General features: G+C 54.2%; 1 protein-coding gene across 1 annotated transcript; it reads left to right on the plus strand.

The window, feature by feature from the left end:
* The first annotated feature begins 693 nt into the window (after window positions 1-693).
* Window positions 694-11,863, plus strand: OTOP3 (otopetrin 3). Its single transcript, XM_039226267.1, has 8 exons — window positions 694-712; window positions 1,429-1,587; window positions 6,034-6,450; window positions 6,540-6,676; window positions 7,262-7,320; window positions 7,587-7,705; window positions 9,750-10,564; window positions 11,693-11,863. Exons 1-8 carry the CDS (start codon window positions 694-696, stop codon window positions 11,861-11,863), a joined length of 1,896 nt encoding a protein of 631 aa, XP_039082198.1.
* The last annotated feature ends 904 nt before the right edge of the window (window positions 11,864-12,767 follow it).

The raw sequence follows: 12,767 nt of genomic DNA on the forward strand, positions 1-12,767 counted from the left end.
CTGGCCGTGGGGAGCGTGGGAGCAGCACTAGGGCGCTAGGATCTTAAGAGGAAGACGCGCCCCGACCTCACCTGCAGAACGAGGCGGGCAGGTCACAGAGGCTGAGGAGTGAGGAGGGTCAGAGGGGGCGACTTCTCACCCCACCCGCCTGCTGCCCGGTTGGAATGAGATCTCTTCCGCTGCAAGTTCACGGTCGACTTAGGGAGACAGTGAAGTGGCAATGTTGCTGCAAGACCGCACCCCTCCCATGTGCTGGGTGGGGTACAGGAAAAGGCGACACCAGATCTGGGAGGGGGCCCAGTTTGTTCCCTGCTTGGCCGCCAGAGGAAAGTGTGGCCTGAGCCCAGCAGGGCCTTTGCCGCACGAGGCCTAAGGACGGTGGACTCCAGCCGGCCCGGAGGCAGGCGGCCGCGGGTCCTCTGACCCTGAGGCCACAAGCCTGCACTGCCTCCGGCCCCACCCGCCCGCCTGGCTGCCTCCCTATTGGCTGCACGGTCTGGGAGCCCCTGGCTGGGTAATTAACGAAGGATTAATGAGATCCCCAAAGTCAACAGAAAAATCGATGGGCCACGGAGCCTGGACAGCGGCTGCGCAGTCCCGTGAGGGGAGGGTGTCGGGGACGTCGTTGCGGGCTCAGGGGCCTCACCTGGACTGAAAATCCGCGCTGCGCTGGCAGTCGGTCAGCTGGCGGCGATGCCAGCCCAGGCCTCAGGTAAGGAAGGCTCCCGGCGGCCCTGGAGCACCCCTCCACTGCCGGCAGGACTTCCCCAGCGGGCGGGCCTGTCCTTGACGTTTACATCTACTTCGGGTTCAAGGACTAGGGGCTGTAGGGGTAGAGGAGGGAGGGCCAGATGACCAGGGTGAGGCCAACCCCTGGCCACCTGAGAACCAACGTTTCTCTATCCTGCATCCCAACCCAGGCTCCGCGCCCACCTCTTTTCCGCGAATAGGGGGCCCACAAAAGTCAGCAGGGCACGCCCCACCACAGCGGGTCTGGGAGGCCGCAGCCAAAAGTGGGTGCCGAGGCCAGGAAGAAGCAAAACCCAGGATGGCTGGGTAAAGGGCTGTGGGGTTGGGGCTGCCTGGACGCCCAGTCTGTGGCATATGTGTAGCGGCTACCTCAGGCCCCACAGTCCCTCGAGTGGCTCGGGAAGAAATCCCCAAGGTCCCAGCCCGCGCTCAGCAGCCTCCTCCGGAGCTGGTCCTGCGGCTCCGGGCCAGGCGCCTGTGCCTCCACGGCTCCGTGGCTTTCATCACCTGTCTCTAGTCGCAACCCACAAACCAGTTTGGTGTCCAGGCCCTCCTTTGGACTGGCGTCGCGCCAAAGACGTGCCAGAGAGGGGCGGATTCCTCCTCGTCAGTCCTGGGTGCCCTAGCCTCTTTCCCACGGCCCCCACATATCCCACCCTGCTACCTTCCCCGCCGCAGACAAATTCGCCACTTTTGGGGCTCCCTCTAGCGGCCTGAGGGTTGGATTTGGGGGTGGGGAGGGCAAGGAAGAGGACCCTGGAGAGGACCTGGAACCTTGTACTGGAGTGTCCCCTCGAGGCCTGCAGTCCGAGCAGAAACCACCCCTGAAATTCACCAGTAATCCTGACCCTTCCAGCCTCTCCAGGACCTCAACAGAACTGAAAGGAAAGGCACAGATAACCAACACCGAGAGTTTTCTGTGTGCCAGACATGGCTCCACATGCATTTACACACATTAAATCATTTAATTTTGACAAAACCCCAACGAGGTAGGTATTATACTTTAAGTCCTTCGTTTCTTCGTTCAAGTAATCTTTACTAAGTATCTTCTGTGCACCAGGTATTATTCCATAGTTGTACATCCATTTTACATATGAGGAAACTGAGACACATAGAGTCTGAGTAGCTTATCCAAGATCACAGAGATAGTAAGTGCCAGAATCCGGGCTCATTAGGCTATATTGCCCTGGGAAGCTGAGAGACATTCTGGGGAAGGCAAGAAGGAGGAGTCAGGGTTGGGAGAAAAGGGGCAGGGAGGTGTCCATGTGAGCCTCATGCTTGCTCAACTTGGGTCGGGGAGCCTGGGAGGGCAGACACAGATCATCTCTAAAGTCTCTGGGGTTGAGCCAGGATGAGAAGGAAGCATTTAATGGGCTGTCCATGGCTGTGGTGCTGAAAGTTCCCCCAGAAAATGGCCGAGTCGGTCAGCAAGAACTCAGTGCCTGTGCTGGGTTTGGAGGGTTCAAGTTCAGCAGGACCTGGTCTCTGCCCTGGGGAGTTCCTTGCCTTGAGAGGAGCCAGGCATGCCCACAACACCTCACCAGACGGTGCACTCCCAACAGATGCTTGGGCAGGAAAAGAATGCTTCCCAGGAAAGGAGCTTAAGGTAGGTAGAGAGAATGGGCAAGAGCCATTGGTGGAAGGTAATAGGTGAGACAGAAACAGCAGCTTCCAGATGTGAAGGGGGGTGAGAGAGGTGGGTGAGGGGAGCCACACAAGAAATGTGGAGCCTTGGAGCCTTTCTGGATGGGCCTGGATTGACATGGGGAGGAGGTGGCCAGAGTGTGATGAGGGGGCTGGACAGGGAGGGGCCAAAAGATGACAGAGGGGGCGCGCCTGGGTGGCTCAGTCGGTTAAGCGTCCGACTTCGGCTCAGGTCATGATCTCACAGTTCGTGGGTTCGAGCCCCACATCAGCTCAGTGCTGACAGCTAGCTCAGAGCCTGGAGCCTGCTTCAGATTCTGTGTCTCCCTCTCTCTCTGACCCTCCCCTGCTCACACTGTCTCTCTCTCAAAGAAAAAATAAAAACATCAAAAGATGGCAGAGCAGACTGGGAAAGGGGGACAAAATCATTTGTAGAATCTTTAAGAGAGGACCAAGTTTTGTTATTCTATTTGCCATAAGAGAACCTTAGAAGGTATAAATATTAAGCAAGTGCATATGGGAGCCTGGGGCATTGGAGAGGCTGTCTTTTAGAGCCAAATGGGGTGAGGGTCTTTCAGTGGTTACAGAGAGGGAAAAGTTGAAGCTCAGAGTCTAAAGGCAGAGACAGAGCAAAGTGCAGTGAGTTAGAAGAGAATGAGCCTGATAGGTGATTCTCTAACAACCCCCCCGCCATGGGAGGCCATGGGGCACCTACTGTAGCCTTGGCCTGGGGAGGAGGTAGGGTTCTGCTCTAAGTTGCAGTCAGCCAAAGGGCAAGGGAGTGGGCATTATGGGCAAAGGGTGGTGTGGACAGACAGCGAGGTGAGCAAAAGCAGGCACTTTCTGGGAGCTAGAGCAGGGTGACACAGTCCCGGGCAGGCAGTGGGGGCTCTGAGGACAGTGCTAGAGAGCTAAGTCAAGGCCAGACCAGGGAGCAACAGCAGCTGACCTCCAAGCCTGTACTAAACATGCACTGTATGGTTTCATTTTGAAAGGCAGTGCAGGTCATGCTAGGTAGTTTGCACTTGATACTGGAGGCAATTATTTGCCTTTTTTATTTTTATTTTTTTAGTTCCATTGTAATTAACATACAGTGTTATATTAGCTTCAGAGATACAAATAGTGATTCAACAATTCTATACATTCATCAGTGTTCATCACAGTAACTGTACCCTTAATCCCCATCAACTCTTTCACCCATCCCCCCACCCACCTCCCCTCTGTAACCAGCAATTTGTTCTCTGTATTTATACAGAGTCTGGTTTTTCGTTTGTCTCCTTTTTTGCTTTGTTTTGTTTCTTAAATTCCATATATGAGCGAAATCTTATGGTATTTGTCTTTCTCTGACTGACTCATTTCACCTCGGCAATTGGGTGCCTTTGCGGGCTTACAGTGGGAGAGGCACAGTGGGTAGGGAGACCAGTGCAAAAGAGAGTGGAAGAGACCTGAACTAGGGTAGAGCTTGGGGTCGAGAAAAACCTAAGGGAGGGGCACCTGGGTGGCTCAGTCTGCTGGTGTCTGGCTTTAGCTCAGGTCATGATCTCACAATTCGTGGGTTCAGACCCCGAGTTGGGCTCTGTGCTGTCAGCTCAGAGCCTGCTTGGGATCCTCTGTGTCCCTCTCTATCTGCTGGACTCCCAGCCTGTCCAGTGTTCACAGCAGACATTGCAAGTCAATCCCAGAACTTTTCCCCTAAATCCTAATGTGCTTTAAACTCCCATAAAAAGATGTGCTTTTAAAAACTAGAGCACTCGGGGCGCCTGGGGGGCTCAGTTGGCTAAGCATCTGACTCTTGGTTTAGGCTCAGGTCATGATCTCACGGTTTGTGAGTCCAAGCCCCACGTAGGGCTCTGTGCTGACAGTGCAGAGCCTGCTTGGGATTCTCTCTCTCTCTCTCTCTGCCCTTCCCCTGCTCACACACACACACACACACACACACACACGCTTTCTCTCAAAATAAATAAATGAGCTTTAAAAATTTTTTTAAATAAAAACTGGAGCATTAAACCAATCCTAGTACCCCTACTTCATTCCCTAGAAAAAGTTTCTATTGTGAATCTGGTGGATGTCTTCCAGACTTTTATTCTTTTTTTGACGTTTATTTATTTATTTTTGAGACAGAGAGGGAGGGAGGGGCAGACAGAGGGGGAGAGAGAGGATCCCAAGCAAGTTCTGCACTGTCAATACAGAGCCCGACATGGCGCTCAATCTCACGAACCGTGAGATCATGACCTGAGCCGAAATCAAGAGTCAGATGCTTAACCAACTGAGCCACCCCGGCGCCCCTCCTCTAGACTTTTTTTTTTTTTAATATTTTATTTATTTCTAGGAGAGAGAGAGAGAGACAGCATGAGCAGGGGAGGGTCAGAGAGAGAGGGAGTCACAGACTGAAACAGGCTCCAGGCTCTGAGCTGGCAGTCAGCACAGAGCCCGACGCGGGGCTCGAACCCATGAACCGCGAGATCATGACCCAAGCGAAAGCCGGACGCTTAACCGACTAAGCCACCCAGGCGCCCCTCCTCTAGACTTTTAAAAGTAATTTTAACTTGTTCGGATGAGCACTGGGTGTTGTATGGAGACCAATTTGACAACAAATTATATTAAAATACATACATACATACATAAAAGTAATTTTATATAGGGGCGCCTGGGTGGCTTAGTCGGTTAAGCGTCCGACTTTCGCTTAGGTCATGATCTCACGGTTCGTGGGTTCAAGCCCCGCGTTGGGCTCTGTGCTGACTGCCAGCTCAGAGCCTGGAGCCTGTTTCAGTCTGTGACTCCCTCTCTCTCTGACCCTCCCCCTGCTCATGCTGTCTCTCTCTCTCTCCTAGAAATAAATAAAAATATTAAAAAAAAAAAAAAGTAATTTTATATATACACATATACATCCATAATCAAGTATCATTTCAAATCACAGCATTCTTTCCCACCAAGCTCACACTCAGCCTCAGGATCCTTCTCAACATAACATTCTAGGCAAACATCACCCAACTAATCAAAGTCAGAACACGAGAGGACACCTATTTGCTCTCCCTGCCTTCGGGAGGGAAATTCCTCCCAGAAGTAAGGAGAACACAAGTTGCTTTTTAGTGGTGACAAGTCACATCCCTGGAAAATGTCCAGCGGTCAGACATTATGCAGAGTTATTTTCCATGTTCAGATCAGGCCGAAGTGGGATAAATCTGCCGGGCGTTGGGAGGGACGTATTCCTCAAGCCAGTTGAAATAATCCCTATCTTTATTTGGAGCACAAAGGACTCCCATATCCCATATCTGTTTTTTGTTTTTTGTTTTTATTTTAGAGAGAGAAAGAGAGAGTGGGGGAGAGGGACGGGGGGTAGAGAATCCCAAGCAGACTTCACACTCAGCACAGAGCCCGACGCAGGGCTCAATCCCACAGCCCTGGGATCATGACCTGAACCAAAATCAAGAGCCAGAGATACTTGACTGACTGAGCCTCCACCCCTGGTCTGTGTGAACCTCCTCAGGTTCTGTAAAGTAGATAAGGCAACTGCTGCTACTATTTCCAATGTCTGATTAGGGAGGTTGCATAGCTTGCCCTACGTCACACAGCAGTTAAGGGCAAGGGTGGAATTGAAACCCAGAACTCTGGCAGATAACCAAGACTCTTTTTCCCCAGCCCCTTCTCAGCTTCCATCCACGGCCTCTCCAGAAGCACAGGAGGCTAGAGCAGCCCCGGCCGAGGAGAACCCAATGGATGCGGGAGCCGAGAAAACGGGAGCTCCTGCCTCATCCTACCGGAAATCCTGGCTGGTGCGGCATTTCTCACTGCTGCTGCGGAGAGACAGACAGGCCCAGAAGGCAGGTCAGCTCTTCTCGGGGCTCCTGGCCCTCAACGTGGTGTTCCTGGGTGGCGCCTTCATCTGCAGCATGATTTTCAACAACGTGGCTGTCACACTGGCCGACGTGTGGATCCTGCTGGCCGCACTGAAGGCCCTATCCCTTCTCTGGTTCCTCTATTATGTCGCCCGCACCATCCGCCACCCGCATGCCATGCTCTTCCGGGATTCTCATGCAGGATCCATCTGGATGCGGGGTGAGTGCGGGGGCCCTGGGTGGGCGGAGGGGACTGGGGGGACAGAGCCGGATCTGGGGGAGGTGCCAACGGCCACCTGGCCCGGCCAGGCTCCCTGCTTCTCTTTGGCAGCTGCGCCATCTGCCTGAACGTCTTCCGCGTGGGCTACGACGTGAGCCACAACCACTGCAAGTCGCAGATGGAACTCATCTTCCCTGTCATCGAGATCGTCTTCATTGGCGCCCAGGTGACAGGCCTCTCCCATCCCCATGCCGCATGCACACACACCCTGACAATGCCTAGAAACAGTCTACAGGGCCCAGGGTACATACCCACGTGCCACAGCCCCCAGTAGTGCCTGCCTCCTGCCCACGTCCACGCACGCACGCCTCCATGTACCTGCATCAGCACGCCCAACATGTCACCGAAATGCAGACGCCTATAATAAATACATCTGCCTGTGCATATTTGCATATCCCTAAATCTACATCCCCCCAGAAATACAGAGCTACTGTTAGTAACCAATACCCCTCGCACTCCTGAGCCCCTGTACTGTGCCGGGCATTGCACTGGCTGTTTCTTTGCATCATCCCGCCCATTTCCCTGAGAAGTAGGCATTCCCCTGAGAGGAAGGCATATTAGGCCCATTTTAGAGCCGAGGCAACTGAGGCATGGGAACGGCAGAGCCAGGATCCCCATCCAGATGTCCTCGCTGTCACTTCCATCGTACATACATGCAAGCAACTGGGGCATATGCCCCACGGTCCCACCACCAGTGCCCCCCCACCCCCACCCCCTCCAGTCCTTGGGCTCAAGGCCTCATCTCTTTCAGACCTGGGTGCTCTGGAAACACTGTAAGGACTGTGTTCAGGTCCAGACCAATTTCACTAGGTAAGACGGGGCACCTTCTCTCCCTGCAACTCCTGGGGCTCCCTGTCCCCTGTCCCCACAGCTTCCTTGGACAGGGTGTCCCTGGGGTGGCAGGTTAGTCTGGGAAGGGTTCCCAGGTGGCTCCCCGGGCTGCATCTCCTAAAGTCCTAATGCCAGATGGGATCCGGCTTTGGGAGAGAGGGGTCGCCCCAAAGGCAGTGATGGTGAGGGCGGAGCACCTGGGGAGCCAGCCGGGCTGTGTGGGCAGAGTGTGGCACCTCCCCCAGGTGTGGCCTAATGCTGGCTTTGGCCACAAACCTGCTGCTGTGGGTTCTGGCCGTCACCAACGACTCCATGCACCGCGAGATCAACGCTGAGCTCAGCGCCCTGGTGGAAAACTTCTCAGGTACAGAGGGAGACATGATCCCCCAGCCCCGAATGTACACACACACACACACACACACGCACACACGCACACACGCACACGTGCGCAAGCACGCGTGCTCCCTCCCAGAGTGGGAGCAAACTCTGGATCATGACTACACGCTGGTCGTCACCCTGTCCCATCGGTGCTGGCACCGTGCAGCCCTCCTCCGGGCATCCACCTAGCTGTCACCTTAGCCACCCTCGAATGCCTGGCTAAGCCCAGGCATGCGCCCCACCCTTAGTATTTGCATTTTACTTGCAAGAAACTAAAAAGGCTTCAGGACAGAAAGGAATGTCTTCCTAACATAGTTGCAAATCCCGGGGCTTATCAGGAGGGACAGAAGATTTCTGGGCAGAAGGAACTCCTCCGTCAGACTGTTCCATGACCCAACCCCCTACCTGTACAGTCTGCCCTTAGAGGCTACGTCCCATAAACCTACATGGGGGTTTCAGCCACCCCTGTGTGTATAAAGCACCCTCCCCTGATGGCATCACCATCCTGGTCTGTGTACAGCCAAGTCTTCCCAGCACATTCACAGGTTTGCACACCGGCTGCAAAACTCACAGCCCACCTGTGCACTGCGGACATTCTTTATGCTCAGATATGTTTTTCAGAAGAGCTGCACTGGGAATTTTTGAGAAGTAACATCACAGATTCTTTTATTATTAAAAAATTCAAACATACAGATGAGTAAAAAACACAACAACAGGATATACCCATCACCTAGATGTAATAATTATTAACATTTTGCTATTTATTTCAATGTTTTGCCGAATTACATTATGGAGATCATGGCATTTCATCTCAAAACAGTTTCATGCACATCTCTTTAAAATAAGTTCATTTCTCTCCACTACTACAATGTTATTATAATTTCTTTTTTTAATGTTAATTTATTTTTTGAGAGAGAGAGAGAGCAATCAGGGGAGGGGCAGGGAGAGAGGAAGACACAGAATCTGAAGAAAGCTCCAGGTTCTGAGCTGTCAGCACAGAGCCCGATGCAGGGCTCGAACCCACGAGCCATGAGATATGACCTGAGCCAAAGTCAGACGCCTAACTGACTGAGCCACCCAGGCGCCCCTACAATGTTATAATTTCTAACAGAATTCTTCAACATCATCCCCATCCTCTCCATCGATCTATTCAGCTTTCCCCAACCAGCCTATGAAACGTCTTCTACGATGGTGTGTTCAAACATGCTGTGCTTGGTTGTTCCGTCTCTTAAGTCTCTGTTTTCCTGATGGCATTGAGGTTTGTCAGGCTGCTTCCTACTGGTGGCATCTGACTTGTTCTCCTCTTCCCTGCTCTGCCTGCAACCTGGAAGTATGGACCAAAGTCTCGATCAGATTCAGGTGAAACACTTTGGACACTGGCATTCCACAGATGATGCCGTGAGCTTTGTAAGGGACCTCATCTCGAGGCAAGATGTCTGATTACCCCACAGACTGTGCTCCCGAGGGTTCAGGTGCAGCAGCCAGATCCTCCTGTTATAAAGTTATAAAGGGGCGCCTGGGTGGCTCAGTCAGTTGAGCGTCCGACTTCGGCTCAGGTCATGATCTCATGGCTCGTGGGTTCAACCCCTGCATCAGGCTCTGTGCTGACAGCTAGCTCAGAGCCTGGAGCCTGCTTCAGATTCTGTGTCTCCCTCTCTCTCTGACCCTCCCCTCCTCATGCTGTCTCTCTCTCTCAGAAATAAATAAAAACATTTAAAAAAATTTTTTTAAATAAAAAAATAAAGTTATAGATTTTCCCCTCGTGTTCAACAAGTCATTTGTAGAGGTGACATCTGGCCCCAAAGACATGATGTGTTAAATGCTTTACAAAAGCTTGGCTCCTGAAGCCTGAAATCCCTTTGTGAAGAAATGACCGTCCCGTGATTTCTGATGTCTATCTCTGGGCCTCAGTTTCCATGTCTGTAAAATGGGTGGCATACTCCAGGAGCATGGGACTGATTGGGGCAGCTGGTTTCCTCAGAGCAAGGTCCACCTGAACAACTATCCCTCCCCGCACTGCCTCTCCCCAGGCAATGGCACCAGCACCTGCCTGTGCCTCAACGCCACCGTGTGCGAGGTCTTCCAGAAGGGCTACCTGATGCTCTACCCCTTCAGCACCGAGTACTGCCTCATCTGCTGTGCCATGCTCTTTGTCATGTGGAAGAATGTGGGCCGCCGCCTGGCCCCCCACGGAGGCGCCCACCCCGGCACGCCTCCCTTCCACCTGCACGGGGTCATCTTTGGGCCATTGCTTGGTCTGCTGGCCCTGGTGGCAGGCATGTGCGTCTTCGTGCTCTTCCAGATCAAAGCAAGTGGCCCTGATATCGCACGCAAGTACTTCATCCTCTACTATGCCTTCTATGTAGCCGTGTTGCCCGCCATGAGCCTGGCATGCCTGGCGGGCACAGCCATCCACGGGCTGGAGGAGCGGGAGCTGGACACGCTCAAGAACCCCACCCGCAGCCTGGATGTGGTGCTGCTCATGGGCGCAGCGCTGGGCCAGATGGGCATCGCCTACTTTTCCATCGTGGCCATCGTGGCCACCCAACCGCATGAGCTGCTCAACCGCCTCATCCTGGCCTACTCGCTGCTGCTTATCCTGCAGCACATCACCCAGAACCTCTTCATCATCGAGGGGCTGCACCGGCGTCCGCTCTGGGAGACGGCTTCCAGGGGCCCAGCCGGGAAGCCGGAGGCCGAGCCGTCCCGCCGGGGCTCCCTGCTGGAGCTGGGCCAGGACCTGCGGCGGGCCTCGCTGGCCTACATCCACTCCTACAGCCACCTCAACTGGAAGCGGCGGGCGCTCAAGGAAATCTCACTCTTCCTCATCCTCTGCAATCTCACAGTGAGTGGATGGTCCGGGGAGCGCGGGGGTGGAGCTAGCCAGGTAGCCTCAAAGACCCTCAGGGAGGAAGGAATGGATCAAGGTGCATTCATTGCACCTTGACTGTCCCAAGGGCAATTGGCCTCTTATTGTCAGGAACACATGCGTCTTTTCATCCAGCTCCATGCTGTTTGAGAGCAGTGTCCCCAGCTCGCTGCAAGGTGTCTGCATGAATGAACATGCCAAGCATGTAGCTAAGTGCTCTTTACAAACATGTAAGATGTCCACCCTCAGGAAGTTTACTGTCTAGTGGGAGGGACACCAGGGGACCAGTTAGGGAATTACCGAATAACTGATCATCCACCGAATTCGGTCAACGGAAGAGATCATCACGTGCCTGGTTTCCAAAAAGCTCTCTAGTGGAAGATGTTGACAATGGGTGCTGGGTACACCTCCCTGTACCGTAGCTCCGCACCTCACTGAATCATCACAGGAAACCCTGCAACAGCCACCATTCTGCGCCATCACTGTCCCCATTTGACAGATGGGGAAACTGAGGCTTAGGTTGTCCCACAGCCCATCAGTGGCAGTGCCGGGACACCCAGAGTTGTGGGAGCGCATGATGACCACATTTTAGGTGCTCTGCGCTGGAAACACCTCAGGTGGTGAAGCCCCTGACACACGTCACCACACATCGTCACCTGGCCCTAACGCACAGTAGGAGCCAGGAGAAGGAAATGTGGGCCGGACGGCCCAAGGAAGGCCTCGTGAAGATTTAATCTGGGACTTGAGAAAGGGGCAGAATTTGGACAGAAGGCAGGGCCAGGTGGAGGGAGCAGAGAGTCAAGACTGGCAGAAAAATGGAGTCAGAGTCGAAGAAGGTGGTTGAGGTCAGGACATGGGGGAGCCCAGAGCAGGTCAGACCAGGGCTGGTGGCAGAGTGAGGCCTCATGTCCGCCTGGAAGGCAGGCTGGCAAGCCAGAGAGGTGGCTGTAGTGCTGGGTAGGGGGAACGGCTGGCTTTGAAAGCCCAAGGCTGAAGGCCTGAAGGGGGGTAGGGGTGCTAGCAGCTTTGGGGTCCTGCCTCCCCTGAATGGAGTACGCTTGGACGCAGAGAGCCCTCTCCCTCACCACCTCTTCTCCTCCCCAGCTGTGGATGATGCCCGCATTTGGCATACACCCGGAGTTTGAGAACGGGCTGGAAAAGGACTTCTATGGCTACCGGACGTGGTTCACCATCGTCAACTTTGGTCTGCCTCTGGGGGTCTTCTACCGTATGCATTCTGTTGGGGGGCTGGTGGAGGTCTACTTGGAGGCCTGAGGCTGCCCCAGGACCCACCCCCGGCAGAACACAAAGTGCCAAGGCTGGGGAGAGGGTAGCCAGAGCCTCTGAGCAAATGCCCCATTCCAGGGGGGCTTAGTCCAGATTGGGTTCCCCAAAGCCTCCCCCTCCCTGAGACCCTCACCGAGGTGGGAGACACTGTCTGCAGCCCAAGACCAAGGGCAGGGCTGGACTGAGCTTATGATGCCCACACCCAGGACTGGACACGTGTCTGCCCCTGTTCACCAGCACAATCAGTACAGCCCAGAGGACATCCCAGGAAGCCCCCCACAGCTCTCCGGGACTGACAGCCCTAAATGACAGAGTCTGGAAGGGGCCCAGCCACCCAGGTCAGCCTCAGGGGTCTCCCTCCTTCTATGGGAAGGGCACTTGGTTCAAGCTCAGCCCAGGACATTCTAGAAGCTTGCAGCCCAGCAAGCGGGCCTGGCCCTCCCTTCCCACATACCCTGTCTCCTAATGAGCTCATTAATTAGCTACCAGGCAGAGTTCAACAGCTCTCTCCTGCTGCCATAAACCCTGTTTGTTTGATCGATCACATTCAAGCTTTGTGACATTTGTTCCCAGGGACAGAGCTGTCACTCCGAGTATGGTAGGAAGGGACAGTCTTCCTGGTCAGGGCTATAGAGCTGGGCCAGTCTATTTCTGGGCCAGGAGGTGTCTACACCAGTCTTTCCCCCTTGCCTGATTCATGGGAGGAGGTGAGGCAAGGGGCTAGGGCTCTCACATGCCCCCCACCCCACCCCGCCAGCACACTCCTCTCTGGAACAGAGCCGCAGGTGACTTTCTGCAGCTGGCTTAGCAAAGGGACTGCAGCTTCTGGCCTGCTGGATCCTCTGAGCCATTGGGTGGACGGGGCAGGCACTGACACCCCATCCAGCTCCCT

This window comes from Hyaena hyaena, unplaced genomic scaffold (assembly GCF_003009895.1).
Source record: "Hyaena hyaena isolate Hyena2069 unplaced genomic scaffold, ASM300989v1 scaffold_21, whole genome shotgun sequence".
In the NCBI taxonomy this organism is placed as follows: Eukaryota; Metazoa; Chordata; class Mammalia; order Carnivora; family Hyaenidae; genus Hyaena; species Hyaena hyaena.